Below are 17,706 nucleotides of genomic sequence, written 5' to 3'. Positions count from 1 at the left end.
GCACAATTTTAGATTTTTTTTGCTTTTGTGAGAACATATAATTTAAGTTTATTCAAGAAATGTTCTGTCCATCCGAAATGCACATTTCAGCCTCTGCCTGCATTATTACAAGGACATGGAGTAAGTTTTGCATAAAACTCTATAATTGCCAAACCAAAGGATTTAACTAATGCGCTCCATAAACCTCTCAAAGCTCTTAAACCTATTTTAGTTGATTTTATGCGATTATATATCTCTAAAACATCAAAGCCAGAGAACTTGAAGGACAACATGTTGTGATGTTTATTTGGTGAATTATTATAACCGGGACGAGCCCAAAACCCCGAGATTGGAGTTCTAGTGAAGATTACAGAAACAGACACAGAGAAGGAAATGCCATGTTTCTACACACTATCATTGCTCATTACTTCAAAAAGGTTGTATTTTATTTAATTTGTTCATAAAATGAATATAGTGTTCATTCTGTAGGGAGAGCACGCTTTCAAACAAGGTGTAAATATGTATGCAGTGACTGATATGCAAAACTAATTTCATGGTGTCAGAAACAGCAAAAAACGCCGTCCAGCTGTGCAGCTTCCTCTTTTGGGCAGATTGAGTCGCTGTTGTTTGCGGCTGTGTACTCATGTGTGCGAGACAATGGGACGTTTCAGCTCAACAGATTTGTACTGCAATTACTGTGCAATGAGAAAAAGCTCACAGCTTTCAGAACCGGTGTCACAGACTAAACCGTTGCTTCCAGTTGAGACGATGGCTTATTCTACTGAACTGAAAATATTTATTCACTTTGGGATTTGAAACTTGAGCAGCCGAACAAAATTTATAGAATGTAGTAATTTGATGTAATTTTTTTTAAACCTTTTTTTTACTTTCATTAAACTCCTTGAAGGAATTTTACAACATGTATCATCGCATGCTGTTAACAGTCGGGGGAATTCTCACACATCGACACTTCAAGTTAAAATGCATCGTTTTTTTGTGTTTTTGCTTCAGAAAAGTTTTACGTTTACATGGAAAAGTTTTGAAAACGATGTCTTGACACGGCAGAATCACTGAAAATTATGTAGTTTCCGTTTCGGGCCACTAGCGGGTGCTGTTGGTGGCTTTTGTAATGAAACCACACACACGTGCAGCAGAGAACAATATGTTGTAAATATGAACAATGGCGAGGACACTGTTACATTATCTACAGTAGATTCATCCCCAGTACAACTTTAGCAAATAAATGGTGTGCACACATTATAGTTAACATAAAGAATGAATGAATGAAACTTTATTTCGAACATACAATTACAAATAAAGAAAGGAAAAGAGAGGCATTCAAATTTAAATGGGGAAAAACAAGAAACAAAAAATAAAACAAACAATGAAACATCACATCCCACTTGCTCACATTTGTATGTAGAAGGCGTAGAAAGAAGTAAAACAAACAAACATTCAGGAAGTAATTTCCAAAATTCGTCTTTTGCGTACAAGAAAAGAAAAGTAGGAAATCCAAGCGATTTTGTCTGTAACTAATATTGATATTTTTATTTTAAAATTCATGATGTTTTCCTGAAACTATTTTGAAATCAGTAGTAAAATGAAGAGTCTCCTCATGATGTATTTCCTATAGAGCTGAATGCGTCTCATTTGTGCATCCAGGCGTGTCGACATGTTGATGAACTGCCGATGTTCAAGCTGAGAATGTGACCATTGAAAACAGGTCATGTCAGTGACTTTTAATGGTTGTTGGTGCGATTCCCATTGCCGTGCAACTCGCTAACATGCAAGGCTGGCGCTCCGAGACGCACCGCAACGAATGCGGAGGGATTGTTTTCTTCCACTTTTTCCCACCACAAGGATCTGATCTGCAGCCAGCGAGGTGTAAAGAAATGTTCTGTCTGGTGTGACCTGATCAGTGTTTATCCAAACTGTAAAGCAACACTTCTGCTGCTGCAAAGTATTTCAGATCTCAGAGCAAAAAGCTTGAAAACACGGCGGCAGAGGTGGAAGACCTGTTGTGGTTCCAGTTCTGGTTAATCTCCAGACTTGTCTGCACACGGGTCCTTGTCACAGAGTGATGTTTCTCTAGAGAGTGAAAACTTGGCCTGTCTGACAGATTATAATCTGTCAGCGCCTCGATACAAATCTGGACAGACGCTGTCAGGACACCCTTACTGCAGCGCAGAGGTTAAGTAGAGGACAGACCACAACATGCTCTCTTTCTCTCTCTCTCTCTCTCTCTCTCTCTCTCTCTCTCTCTCTCTCTCTCTCTCTCTCTCTCTCTCTCCCTCTCCCTCTCTCTCTCTCTCTCTGCCTTTCTCCAAACGGTCACTGTGGATGATCCTCTGGATGGATTCAGACTTTAGTTTTTGTGTTTTCGTTTCAGAAACATTTCGCGTTTGCCTGGAAACGTTCTCAAAATGTTGGGAGTTCACGTGCGAGGCCGGTGGTTAGCGGGGCAGACATGTCAAAAAGATGTTCACTTCTGGAGGAAAGTGTGAAAATCTGTATCCTGGGGGTTTTGAGAACGCTGAATCCACGCTGGCAAATCAAGGGTTCCCGTTCAGAACTGAGAAATCCAAGATGGCCAACATCTGTATTACAAAGTTTGACATCTGGCCATTAGTTCGGTTTGACATAGAAACATGATATCGGTGGGGAATTCTTGGTTTTTGGAGTCTAGGAATGCAATGAAATGATTTAAAATACCGTAAATAACGCTGAGAGCAAGATCCAAAATGGCCACCATCCATATTACAGATTTTTGTATCCGACTGTAACGTTGGTTCCACTTGATAAAAACCTGATTTTGAAGTTCTTAGCAGGTGGCCATCTTGGATCTTGCTCAGCGCAATCTATGTCATTTTAAACTATTGAATTGCATTCGAAAAGATCCACATTGTGAGCCGTTTACAAAAAAGTATCTGAGCACTGTTGCCGTGGAGACACTTGGAAAGAATACGATACAACTGTGATTGTCCAAATCATTTCACAAAATGTATATTAACATCAGAAGTGGCTCTCCGGGCCACGGAACGTATGTGCAAAGAAAAAAACAGCTATTGTTTGGAGAACGGCTGCACACGTTCTCCACCCTGAAGCTGCCTGGGGTTATCTGCCTGACCCCTGAAATACAAGCCCAGGTGAAGCCGCTCTCAGGTCATGCATATTTATCTTGACCACTGAGGTGCAGGTTTAATCCTGAGGAACACCCAGCTCCTCACTCACCCAGCGCAGGTGGGTAGTTTATGTTGAGACGCTCAGCGGCTGCTTGTTAAACTGAATCAGCATTCAGCGGCTTTGGTTAAGTAAACTCACGTCTCTGAATGGAGGTGAATGAGGAAGCAGCTGCAACAAAGCACCAGCAGAGCCTATTGGGTTTGGTTCATCTTGGTGTGGATGATTGTGTCGATGAGAGAAGGGGGGGGGGGGGGGGGGCGACATGCTGGGACTGGAACGCGAGGCTTTAAATCACAATACGACACGTTTTCTTGGCACCCGCTGTCTGTGGGTATAACCTGTTTTATTTGGGCTGGCTTACTTGTACAACTGTTTGCCACACGGTCTCTCCCCGACAGTCACTGCAACACAAACTTTAATTCAAACACAGCTTTCTCGTATTGACGTGACAGGTGCAGGGGTAGAATCCCCACGGTAGGTTCCGGTTCCGTGAGTCACATCAAGAACCAAAGGGGTAAAAAAAAAAGTCTTCATACAGATTCTGCTTTCATTTGCACATGAATACAAACGTATTAATTTGTCCTTGAACGCAAAGAAAGGAAAAAGCCAGGCCAACCTGGAGTCATCTTGTTGGTGGGGCATCATTGTTGCATAATCTGTGAGTAAAAGACTGATTCCAGGGTGTTTGTGTGTGGCATTCCTGTCGAACTTTTAATGGAATACGACCGAGTGGCAGCTGACCTGTAGAGGGCGCCAGGGCTCTAACTCTGTCACTTCTCTTCTAATTCACTGTTTGATTATCAACACTGTCACTCTATTTTATAATCCCTGAGGCCTGAATCAATCTGAAGATTGTTGAAATGTGTTTGTAAGTTCACTGTATTTAACTTAATTTAACATTTGCTGGGATGGAATAACAATGAAGAGCCAACCTAAGAAAAGTGTCACCGCTGACAGAGATCTGTGCCAACATCTGCGAAACGTCATTGACGTTTCATTCTTGAGCAGCAGCGGAGGATTTGTGGAGGTTTTACAGTAACTGACACTGTGTCCAGGAGAAACCCTTTGAAATGTGTTCGATTGCAGGGATTGACCTTAAATTGTGATCTGACCTGAGCGGAGGTCTCGAGCGTCGACAAACACAAAGTGTTTGACCCGATACCACGGGGAAGAGGAAGGAAGTGTAAACTTGAAGTACGAGTTGCTCCTTCGATGAGCAGTGACATGAAGGAGCTGGATGAGGTTACTGTTGCCAAGGACTGGGTTGATATGATGATGTTGATATTCAAGAGGAATTTATGAACTTAGTTTCTTTTTAAAACGCTCCAGCTCAGGCCAACTATTTGTTGTTCATGTGGGTTTTTTTTTTTATTTTAATTTTCTTTATTTTGTAATTTAAATTCCTTGGTAGAGCATTTGATTTCTTCTGCGGAACTCGAGGTATAAGAAAACAACAATTTAACAGTCAATGAAACATTTTCCCAGGTGTGTTGCCAATGTGCTCTTTGGCAAACTCAGGCTGCATCCACATGATAAAAAAAACCCCAAAAAACCCCGATCTTTTTTCTTCCCAAGGTTCTCAAAAAAAAAAAAAAAAAAAAAAAATAATAATTCTGTCCACAGGTCACTATGAACACGGCTCAACACGAGGCTTCAGGGCATTCAGTACACATGCCAGGCCTTTAGGGGTGCTGTGACTCACCAAACACACCAAAAACGCAGAAGAAGACAGAGCACATAGAAAATCCTGCTACTGGAAAGCTCATTGTTCACCTGAAATGTTTTCAGAAATACTTTTTGCTGAACTGTTTTGGTAATGAACGAGAAAGTTTGTGAGCGAGTCGCCATGTTGGCGCGTCGCCTCTCCGACTGTTTCACCATGTTAGTTTGACTTGAGCAGTAACAGGCCTCATTAATGCTGTTTGCTTTCAAAAAGTGAAACTTTTTTTTTGTTAACGTGAACAAACACGTTAAGAGTAATTAAAATGGATTAAAATGAATGATAATTAATCACGATTAATCAAAAATAATCCACAGCAACCATGTGATTAATCTGATTAAGGATCTTAATGATTTGACGGCACTAGTTTCGACACGATGAGGTGGAGACGGTTTGACATGAAGTGACACGAATCAAGAACCGAGGCAAAAATAACTTATAAACAAATAAATCGCTCACAAAGTCAAAGCTGTGGGAAAAGAAACATTAATTCAAGAAGAGCAACAGAAAAGATTAGAAAAAACTAAAAGATCTTTCAACGGATAAATAAAAGTCATGGGGAGCAGCTGAGGAAATCCTTTTCTTTTCAATAACAGCATGTTTATCTCATAGTTTTTATGTTTTGTGTAACCTGGTAAACAAACCCCGATATTAAATGTTCATCAAGACAAAACTCAATATGCAGTTTTAATACGAGCATATCTTCACCACTTTTTGAAGTTCTAAGAAAGTTGTTTATGAAACATCTTCAGAGATTTCCTTCTTGCAAATAGAAATCAACTGAAAACAAATCAAACATTTTAAATCACAGTGGTTCTGGATTGCAGGTCGATCTAGGCCAGCAGATCTACAGTCTGTTTTCTCTTTGGGGTCCCGAGTTGTTGAATCAGTAACGTGTCGGTTTTCAACAAACACCGGACAGAGTGTAGTTTTGTTTGCAGTAATTACTTGAACAGATTGTGTATGTTTGTACTTATACACACACCAGGTCACGTTTCATGGCTCGCGGTTCTGGGAAAAACATTTCAAATACTTCCTTACATCTTTATTTGTTACTTCAGGATTATTTGCTCCACAGCAGGAGATCTATTTAAATCAATGGACGAACCAATTCGATTGTATTACTCTTTTTACTGCTCGCCAGTATAAAGCACACAAACCTGGTCTGTGGCCAGTTTGCAGTTCAGTCCAGCTCACTTCATCCTCCTCTCGGTAAACAAGGTGTTTGTTTGTTTGTTTGTTTTGGCGTCTCATCTGATTGTACCACACGTTTATGTGCACACGATCATTTCCTCAGTTCTGACCTCACGCTTCCTCTGTCGTTCTCCCTTCAAAGCGGCAGCGGTGGCGTCGCCTGCGCCCGGCAGGTCCAGACCCTACCAGGGAGTCCGGGTTCGAGACCCGGTCAGAGAGCTGCTGAGGAAGAAGAGGAGTCTGGAGCTGCACAGCCACAAGGCAGCGCCCCCTAGTGCCGTGAGACCTTCGTGACGCAAGATGTTATTTCCCTGTTTGTCACATTTCCACATTGAGACGTTCACACTCTGGTAACAACTCGCCAAGAAATGGGACAAAGACTATTATCGAGGGTCCTCGCGGGGTAACATTGGGAAATATCAATACAATGACGAGTGGACACGCCCACATGACACCAAAACCAAAATATCCAGTGGATTCTTAATCAAACAAAATACTTTTGTTACCAAAACAAATAAATTCTATTTACAATGTTGTAAAAGAAATAAGAAATGTGTTAAAGCAAAAAAAACCAAACAAACTTAATCTTAATACAACAGTGCCACCTACTGGCAGGAGCAAAAATTGCATCATTCACAGGACGTCATGTCTGAGTGGGACAGTGTGGAGGACCGATCCCTCCACTGTCATCATCAATCCCGACAACATTTCCGTTCTCCTCAGCTTGTAACTTCACTGTGGTTTGCATTTTGGAAACGTTATGACTCTTGTCGTCGTGGAGACGGGCAAACACGTTAGGCTCATAGTGAATAGAGAACTGCACATGCTCAGTAGAAGGACAATAACGTTTCCTTCCAGAGCGCCATGCCTCCAGATTCTCCTGGACTTTATACTTTTATAGTCATAAAGCCAACTGGAATTACAATCCAACTTGGTCGTCTGTGTGTTTGTTCTCTTGCAATCGTGTGTGGTTTCATTACGAAAAGAGACGAGAGCACCCACTAGTGGCCCACCAGGGAAACTACACAGTTAGAACACCAGCGAGTGAACGTGAATCTTTTCTGAAATGAAAATGCAGTTTTCACTTGAAACGTCATGCAGACGGGGCCTGAAACATTTTTCTCTTCTGGACTTTAATCAAACATCACTAGTCTATTTATATATATTAAAAAAAAAAAAAAAACCCACAAAGGATTAACAGTAAATAACATTTCAAGAATCCACATGTAGTTGTTTCACGTATGCGTCAGTGGAGGAGCGGTGGCGCGGGTTTCCCCCATGGTTGGCCCTGGCTCGTTTCCACGACGACCCAAATCAACATCTTGCTCACTGATAATGTCTTGTGAACAGTTGTCACCCTAATTGCAGCTCCGTTATCACGTCCACATGATTTATGGCCATTAGTCTTCAGGCTGATGTTCGTCACTCATCAGACGATGAAACACAACATTGCAGGGAGCCCCTCTGCGGAGATCTGAGGGGAAGGAAAACAACAGTTCAGTTGAGCTGAAGTTTTCACAAGAAACACAGAGTCTGAGTTATTTAAGTCATTATTTAACAAATGATTCCCGCCCCCCCACGTCCAGAGCCGAGCCTCCAGGACCGAGGGCCGAGCCAGGAGCCAGAACAGGGGGATTTTCTCCTTTTATAATCCAGGTGTTTTTCCATGACAGTTACACCCATTCCCCTGCATGGCTCCAGGGCCGGGCAGGCAGCCCTATGCAAAGCAACCTGCAGCCTGCCAGAGAGCCCTCCCACACACACACACACACACACACACACACGCACACACACACACACGCACACACACACACACGCACACACACGCACACGCGCGCGCACGCGCACAGACGCGCACACAGAAAGAGTTCAGGAGCTCCTCATCTTGAGATCCAGAGATAATAACCACCACCAGTATCGGGTGTCAGGTCCGATACTGCGCGCTCGTACCCGGACACAACCCTGCCAGTATTACGTGACGTCATACGTCAGCAACGTCGCCCGCAGGTATACCACAGATTCTTTGATAATTTAGGGGGGGGGGGGGGCAAAAAACCCAATTAACACAGTTTGCTTCACAACAAGTTCAAATATTTCTTTCTTTTTTTTTTTTTTTTTTTTTTGACTTTCCTTTATTTCTTTATTTTCTCAGTAACGGACTTGGTGCTCGGATCTCTTTTCACTGAAACACAAAGTTGTACTGAGGTTTTGGTTTTTTTTTGCAGCGGAGGACAGTGATATACTGATTATCCATATAACCATCAGGTGGCGTGATTGTTTGTTCTCCATCAGTGTTTTCACAGCCAGATATATAAGAGGAGGTCTGCAGACTGTTTCTGGGGACTTTGGGACTTAAAAGTTGCGAACTTTAAAACACACACACACACACACACACACACACACACACACACACACACACACACACACACACACACACACACACACACACACACACACACAAAGGCCCGCCCCTCCCTACACGCAGAACACGCGCTGTGCGTAGGGCCCCGCGATCCATGGGGGGCCCCATTTTGCGCAAGTGAATTGAATTTCCCTCGGGATCAATAAAGTATCATCAGACTCTGCAAATGCGCAAAGGATGCGCGTGCATTTTGCCGAGAGGCGTGCGTAGAGCACCGCCACCAAGTCAGCCCGAGGCAGGAGAGAGAGAGAGAAAAAAAAGAGACGAAAGCGCGAAGCATCACCATCTGACCAATCAGCGGTCAGATGGGCCGGCAGGCAGTTGTTTACAGGTAGAGAGTAGAGAGAGAGAGAGATGGCTTCCAAACGTCAATACAATAAAAATAGTAATAATAATAATTATTATTCTTATTATGTTATTGGAAGGGGGCCCCCAAAATAAATCCTGCTTAGGGCCCCCACTTGGCCAGGGACGGCCCTGCACACACACACACACACACACACACACACACACACACACACACACACACACACACACACACACACACACACACACACACATAAACAACGCCTCAAACTAAGTTTGAGTTTAACACATCAGGTTGAGTTTAATTGATGAATGAAAGGAGACAACAATCAGAAGTATAAACAACAGATTCCCAGAGCAGTAAAAAACTGGAGCTCGTCCACGTCCTCCACCTGCCTGCAGCTCCTCCCTGCTGGAGCAAACAAAGGACTCGCCTGTCACTCAGTCAATTTATTTCTGGTGTTTATAAATGATTTACAGGATTTACAGAAATTATGGCGGAAGAATGTGGTCTTTCTTGCAAAACGAAGTGATCAGTGATGAATAAAATCCATTTTGCTGCACGTTTATAAGATCCTGATTACAGAGATGAACAGATCACAAACTGCTGAAAAACGTCTACATTATCAATACAAATCGAATTAAATCAACTGTTGCTGCTCATTTCTGACAGATCCAAAAGTGATGACCACAAATTCCCCTATTATTTATTTTATGGACAATAAGTCTTTTTTTTTGCCATTTGTTTAGGGTGAAATATTAAAAAAACCCAAAACCTTGAGATTTAAAAGGTTAAAATCTTAAATTATTGAATGTTTTTGGTTGTTTTATGAAAGAGATTTACACAAAAAACTAAAAATAAATCAAAAATCGAGCTGTTAGATGAATTATCAGAAGTTCTACATTTTAGTCACATGGATGCTGGAAAGCAAAATCCATTGATGGAGAATAAATGTAATTTAAGAGGTAATACAATTTATTTATTTATTTTTTAAAGTAAAATGATCACCAAACAAAACAAAACAAAACTAAAACATAGATAAGAGTTTATGGTTCTAACTTTAGGTCTTTTTTTTTCCAACTTTTGGTCTTTTTCCCCCCCAACTTTTGGTCTTTTTTTCTAACTTTTGGTCTTTTTTCCAACTTTTGGTCGTTATTCTAACTTTTGGTTGTTTTTCTGGCTTTTGGTCAGTATCCTAACTCCTTCATTACACATGAGATGTAAAACAGGTTTTATCTGCATTATATTATTTCTTTTAAACTACACGCATATTCCAAACACCAAACATATATTTTAGTTTCTCAAAGTGATTGAATCAGGTTCACTTCATGATCATGTGTCTTTAAATCTGTTTCGCTCCTTATCCAGTGACCGTCATCAGTTCCTGTTGTTCCCTGGATTATCAATCTCACCTCGGCTTTTACCTGCGCCACCTTTGCTTGTTTCTAAAAATGAATAAAACCCCTTTATTTACCTGCTCCTCTAACTCTCACAGCAGCTTTTCCTCCTCAGACCTTATCCAGACTGACTCTGTCATTATGACCCTCGACACTGTCAGCTTTGGCCATAAACCTGATTTGACTTTGGTTTAAAACGGAATCGTAATGACAATGAGACCTTGACCTGTAGATTTTGTTGTTGTTTCTGTTTAGTTTCAGGTCTGGCTCTGAATTGAGCCTCCAGGATAGCTTCACTTAACCGCAACCTCAATTTTAGGATTAACCCAATCCCCCCAGTGTTACCCTTAACCCCCACCCTCAAATGGCCCTAATCCTAAATCTCTGTTTTGGTTGTCACTTTAAAGATAAATACCTTGAATTTAGTCTCATCACAACCCCAATGGCTTAGTTTTGATCAGCGGCTGTTATTAAGCGAGTTAAATTTTGTGAAATCAATCCTTGGCTTTATCATTTTTATTTTTAGATTGGACAAATTCACGTGTCTTTCTTGAATTAATTTGTACCTGAAAACTGCCCAGACACCTCCCTGACTCTCAATCAAACCTTAGAGCCTTAGATTTCATCATAAAGTTATCTGATGAATACACGTTCATTCACTTTTCCATTTTTCTTCTCTATGTAAAAATACACAAACCGCACATACAAAAGAAAAAGCCGTTTTTAAATGAGTTTAATCACCACGTATCAATAATTTATCCTCCGATAGCTTCAAATATTCCATCATTTCAAGACTATTATCCTCTTAAATGTGAGTTTGTGTATTTGAAAGTTGAGAATGCGCCGTTTTGAGTGCTTTCTAACCATCATCACTCAATATTTTACTTCCTTATTTAATTAGTCTCTTCAGCAACATCAAACCTGAAGTCCTTTGCATGCAGGATGAGTGGTTTCAAACGTATTGAGGTTCTGGTACTTGATGGTATTTTTGAGAGCGAGGTAGTTTGGTTGATTGATTTCTGAGACATGGAAGGGAAGTATGACCGTGAGCCTTAGCAGCACACCAGCCCGGACCCCCCGGGAGGCTTAACTTCTAACCTCAACCGTCGTCTATGATGCAGATTTAATTTGAACGTTATCCGAAGCAGGATTCCCCCGAGTGGGAGGTCAAACCTGACATGAAGTGACTTTTAAACAATCTGAAGTCCAGAATCCAAACAAATGTCCAGTGAAAACGTCTTATTTTTTCATTTTCGTTTCAGAAAACTTTTGTGTTTAAACGCCGACATTTTGAAAACGACGTCCGTCTGCAACGGCACCAGAAGAAAGTTTTCATGTCGAGCCACGAGACGGTGTTGTTGTTGTTTTTGCAATGAAAACGTTCAAAAAAAAGTTGAGTATTTAGTTGCTTGGACACCCAGAATCCAACGCGTGCACATTTTAATTTGAAATCAGTGCCCTGTAAACAGGAACAAAAAGGTCTAACTTTAATTCCAATACAATTACAATCAAGCATAATCTGCACTTCCTGTGACAAAAGGAAAAAATAAAATAAAACCTGCAGTGGAGGGTGATATTTCTGGAGGCAGGTTGGGTAATTATGGGAGGAACTCTGAACACAGAAACAGATTCTAGCAAACCCCCCCGGGCTGCAGACAAGGTGTTTGGTACCGGCCGCACAGAAAGATTATTTCCGTTTTATTTATTATCCGAATGTGAAGAATCTCTTATTTTGAAAACTGGCACATTAAATCTGATATTACACAAGCAGCAAAATATGTAAAAAAAAAACAAAAAACGGTAGTCTTTGGAAAGTGTCTTTAAAAGAGGAAACGGTCCAGTGAGGAGACAGAAGAATAACAAACACAGTGAATTAGCCTTTATTATTATATTTACAAAATACTACTGTTTTTGTGTTGGTCGTATCATTTTATTTTGTTGCACTTATCCGCCACACCTTAAAGGTCGGTCTGTGAAAATGTTGTCTGACATTGAACTGCTCCGTGGTGCAGAAAAAGGTTGTTGGCTGCTGTGTTAACATAACTTTGTCTTGTTTTTCTCAGGAAGTGATGTCACACAACAACCAGTCAGCGTTTCCACCGGGTACACCAGCAACCTCCTCCAACACGACAGCCAAACCGAACCTGCTTCCCTCCAGTAACTGAGGGTTTCTTTTCTTGCCCGTGCAGCTCAGTTTGGTTCTGCAGCCGCTGGTGACTCTGCAGCCGAGGCCCCGGTTGCCGGGGGCGACGGGGGCCAGCGGAGCGCCGGGTGGAGGGTCGCTCTACCCTGCGTCAGCGGCGCCGGTCCGCAGCCTGCAGCCATGGCCTGGTCCTCATCGGGTTACAGCCAGCAGGAGCCGCCGGGCCAGACGGCGACCCAGACGGTCCAGACGGCGGCCCCCTCGGGGGCCCTCCCGCCGGCGGCCCCCCCGGCTCTGCCTACAGACGTGTACATGCAGACGCTCTGCCCCAGCTACACCATGCTGACCTACACTCACACGCCACTGCTCACTAACTTTGGGGTGAGTGAAGAGTTTCCACATCACAGGCTTTCTTCTTTTTTGTTTTCTTTGGAAGGATTTTTTATTTTTATTTTGGAAATTTCATACAAAATAATAATAATAAAAAAAAACACTCCCTGCAACAAAACTTCCAATGTGACAGAGTCTGAATGGAAAGGAGCAGAAGAGAAGATCAGTCTGATGATATCTGGGCGTCGTCCCAGGTAGACGATTCCCACTTAGACGACATTGGTTTTTTTCCCAGATAGACGAATCTCACTTAGACAACAGTGTTTTTTCCCTGGTAGACGATTCACAGATAGACGATTCCCACTTAAACAGTGTTTTTTTTCCCAGGTAGACGATTCCCACTTAGACAATACTGTTTTTCTCCCCAGGTAGACGATTCCCTGATTGATGGATTCACTTTTATTTGCTAAATTGAAATCAGGAAAAGCTCACATGGTGAAGTTTCAGCATACAAGAGAAAGTGGTCGACTTAAACCGCTAGATGCACTGGATTTTCAAGTTGATCTGGTTTCAACTGGTAATGAAATACAGAAGAGCTAAAAAAACCAAACAAAAAACAACCCACAAGCCAAGTGAGGAAACTTGGCTGTGGGGGAACCTCTCGCCTTCCTGTGTTCCCACACTTTCCACTACTGAAGAGAGACATGTTTGCACTGCCTGCCACAGTCCGTTGGTCGATATCCAAAAGGGGAAGTCCACAGATCAAAACATGCTTCCAAGGAAGGGTTGAGGCTCGATTGTCATTATTAAAGCCGTGCGAAACAGGAGCCGAACAACATGTGGCGGTTAATGGAGAAGACGCCCCTTTGGGAAATTAAAATACTTGATATCTTGAGATTTGGGAAGTAACTTTAAATGCAAAATTAGGAGATTGATGACATCTCAGTGTATTAAAGTTCTCCAGTAAGACAGAGTTTTAATCCACGGCGGACCTCAAGCTGAGAGTTAATCTGACACTGTGCTGCCAGTGGGACATGTTGTATGAACCTGAACATCTGCGGATGCTGATTTACTGTAAATGTGGACCTCAAGTCTGTGAACGTAAAAATCCCCTCAGGCAACAGATCCATCCGTCTGTCCGTCCGTCTGTCCGTCTGTCCGTCTGTCCGTCTGTCCTCTGATCCACGTCTCTGTACGTCCACAGTTCCGCGGCAAACCTTCAAAACACGTCTTTTTTGTGATTTAATTTTAGAAAACTTTCTCCTTTACGCTGCAAAATTTGTAAAACAATGTTTATTTCTATGGCAACAGCAGAAACGCTGAAAATTACGTTGTTTTAATGTTGAGCCACTAGAGGGTGCTGTTGCTCTGTCTTTGTAATGAAACCACACGCTTGAAGAGAACAATAAGCCATAAACATCAACAATGGCAAGTTCATGGACTTTAGTATGACGAGACGACCAGGTTGGATTGTTATTCCTGGAGACTCTCGGCTCTAACGGAGGATCTGGACCGAAGAGTCGTGAGTCTGGAGGGAAACATTACCGAGAAGAAATATTTGCGATTTATGTGATGCAACATGTGCAGTTGCAGCATTTTGCATGCATGTGTGTGTCTGTGTGTGTGTATGGTTTCATTACAAAATCAACCTAACAGCGCCTACTCATGGTCAGACATGCTAACTACCTTGTAGAGGCATATATCATTATTATTATTATTATTATTATTTTTATTATTCCTTCAGTCAGTGATGAACAAAATAAGATAAGCATTTTAATCCATAGGTTGAGAAATGTACAGTCTGAAAAGGTTTAGGCTGAAATTAAATACTTATTTTGCCTAACCCCTATTAACAAATCAAATACAAGATGTAGCGAGACCACAAGACATAATAATACATTTCATAGTATACAAGTATACACACCATATTACACATACACACATATACACATCATATCACATTATAGCTGTACAAGTATTTACACAGTTTATGTAATATACCAACAATTACACTGATGTTTCCCATTACTATTTATATACTGTATTTAGTTGTAGTTTTAATTACTTTCATTGATCATATTAATTATATTCCTGCTGTTTATTCAAGAGCAATTTCTATGTCTATGAACAGGAACATTTTAAAGCTTCATCCAGACGTTCCAAAGCTGAAGCCCCTCCTGACAAAAACGCATCTACTTTTAAAAGTAATTCTCAGAATTTGGTGGTGTAAATGAAAATTGCAGTGTAAAGGCAAACTTTTCAGGAATAAATACACAACAACGATGGCGTTTCACTGTAAACCTGGCTACAGTCTCATGTTAGACTCTGTCTTAATTTGTTTCGGACAAAGTGAGTTTCAAAATGGAGAAAAACCCCCAAAACGAAACAGGTCTGAATTCCCTTTGGGAGCCGACGTTTCAACTGAATGATGCTGATTTATCTTGGAGCCACCAATTCATCAGTCACTGCAAATTTTGCATGTTTTGTGTGCTGAGCTGCTTTATCGGAGCAGCTGGAGACGTAGTTCTTGATGAGAGAGTGTCTCTAACAGACTACCACCTCCTTTTCCACCATAAATTCCAACTGCCAACAGCTGCTGTCCTCAATGCCTCAATAAAACCCAGGACAGATTGGGGATTGGAATGTATGTGACTAAGGCTTGAGGACGGAGGTGGAAGAAGCTCGACCAATGGTTTCATATCGAATGGAAATGATTGCGACTTGTTTGTTGTTTCAGACGATCCCAGTGGCTCCGGGACAAACCCCCCTCCCTCCCCTGGAGCTGCAGGACTCCGGGTTGACCTACCTGCCCTGGGCTCAGTCCCTCACCACCTTATCAACCAGGCCTAACGCAGGAGTCCAGTTTGCCCCCGGTGCTGCCGCCCTGCCCGGGTCCTCCTTGGTCCACATGCCCTTGTCCATGTCCTTGACCACCATGGTCCCACAGCTGGAGCCCCTCCCACAGATCCTGGACCTGCTGCATACAGACCAGCAGCTGGACATGGGGACACACGCTCAGTCTCACCGGGGAGACTCACCAAACCTTCTGGACAAGATTCTGGAGGAACGCAAACAAAGTGGGGAAGAGGAAGACAAAGACTCCTACACCGGCTCCATCTTCATTCCCGACGTCTGAACGAGGACCAGCCTTCTCATCCATGATAAAGAAGTCATTCCAGCACTCCTATCCTGTACGAGCTGTATTAGTTCAAGACGCACGTCCTATTCATTTCAAATTCAAACTATCATCTTGGATGCAGCTCCACCCTCCGTGCTGGATGGGCTCATCTCCGTTCACCTCCATCCTGTCCTTCACTGAGCCGCCACGTTTCCCATTAAGATGACGACGTCTTGATAACAATGTCTGTTTACGCAGCAACGGCAGGGACACTGAAAATGAAGTCCTGAGTTGGTCCTGATTCCAGCCTGAGCATTTTCAAAAAGTCCCACCTTGGCAGCCGTTCTCAAAAAGTTGCATTTTCAGTTAGTTTTTCATGTGAACAGACTCTTAAAATCTTAAACCATTTAATGGGCCCTACGCCCCTCCTGCTCTCTGAAAGGGGAAAGTGGTGAACTCTTACTCTGACGGTGAACTTCCCCTCCTTGTAACGAAACGTGAAACGTTTGATTAGTGGTTTGGCCTCATGTAAAAACAAGTGTGAACGATCATAAGTGATACTAAGAGGGTGAAATTGCCCTTGAAAGGCAGAAACACGCACCTGTTCTAGTCAGGTTGTTTTTCCACTGTTACTTTTCATTGACATGCTAAACATTTCTTATCCCGAAGAAGATTCCCGACTGTGTTGTAAATACATACATGATAAAGATGTGTCTTGTTATAAAATGATTAAAAGATCAAAGGTGGTTTTCTATTATGAAGGATTGTCACGTCATCAATGGACAAATTCGTCGTATATGAGAGAATGAGGTGTACAAAGGGGACGTTGGGGAATATTTAGCATTGTGTGGATTCACTTTGTCTTAAAATACCAATCCTTTAGCTTTTTCTTAAGTCACCAATCGTTTAACTTTTTCCAAACTACCAAAACCTTTAACCATTTTAATGCCACAGATTGCTGGTGGACCCATACTCACACTCACCAGGTTGCATAAAAACTGAGTTTATTTCAGAAATAAAAGTTCCCGGGGCCCAAAAAACCCAGCAGGGTCCAAAACCCAAAGAAGTGAGACAGGGGAGGGACGAGACAGGTGGACAAAAGAACGGGAGCCTTAAATACACTCGGAAGGGGGGGGGGTTGCAGGTGGAACTCCTCACGGATGGAGGGCAGAGGGACAAGGCCATTGGTGGATTGTCAATGTGAGGTGAGACACACAGGGACAGAGACCTGTCGTTGACACCGCCGGGGGAAATTCACAGTAAAAACCCCAGGAGACAGAAAACAACTGGAATCAGACTGATAGTGAGTCAGAAAGTTTAAGATAATTTTATTCCATTATTCTTGCAAGAAGAGACAAAGTCACGGTCCAACCGCTGCATGATTGTCCAGGAGTTTGTCTCATTATGAAGTCAGACAGTGCCCCCTATAGGCGGAATTTTTATCCGGCGCTGGAGACTATGAAGGTTACAAAAAGTGGCACAGAGGTTCCAGCAGTGCTGACACAGGTCATCCGTGAAACTCAGACTGCAGGTTACATGACAATCATCCTTTATGAGACCAAACAAGATTTCACTGACAAATCTAACATTTTACTTTTTGTTAACCACCAATCCTCTACCTTCTTTGAAACTATGGTCTTTTCACTACTTTTTTTTTTCAACTGGATCACCAGGGGTTGAGTGTTTCAGCAGTGTTGCTCCACCAACAGGTCGGTCTGTCTCTGCACTTTGTTTGAATACACAGTTAAAACGGGGTTTCCAAGTATCCGAGCCATTAAATGTTATGATTGCCAACATATAGCTCCCGGGGTCATCTCCCTTGGCAGTGAGGACCTCGCTGTCTTTGGTGTTTCCCCTGCCTGCCTCGCCGCGACGCCCACCCTCCAGGTAAAACTGACATTGTTCCAGGGGAA

The 17,706-nt window shown here is 42.4% G+C and overlaps 1 protein-coding gene across 1 annotated transcript in view; it reads left to right on the top strand.

Annotated features, from left to right (window-relative positions):
- The window catches only part of pou2af1 (POU class 2 homeobox associating factor 1), a gene marked incomplete at its 3' end in the record, with an annotated part of 15,987 nt that extends 176 nt beyond the window's left edge, over nt 1–15,811 (top strand). Inside the window, exons 2-5 of the mRNA XM_080510923.1 lie at nt 6,219–6,355; nt 12,266–12,305; nt 12,392–12,726; nt 15,413–15,811. Coding sequence (XP_080367049.1) covers nt 6,219–6,355; nt 12,266–12,305; nt 12,392–12,726; nt 15,413–15,811 — 911 coding nt within the window. The remainder of the gene's footprint in view (nt 1–6,218; nt 6,356–12,265; nt 12,306–12,391; nt 12,727–15,412) is intronic.
- Nucleotides 15,812–17,706: the final 1,895 nt, after the last annotated feature.

This window comes from Blennius ocellaris (genome assembly GCF_963422515.1).
Source record: "Blennius ocellaris genome assembly, chromosome: 2".
Lineage (NCBI taxonomy): Eukaryota > Metazoa > Chordata > Actinopteri > Blenniiformes > Blenniidae > Blennius > Blennius ocellaris.
This window is presented reverse-complemented; position numbering and strand designations above follow the sequence as displayed.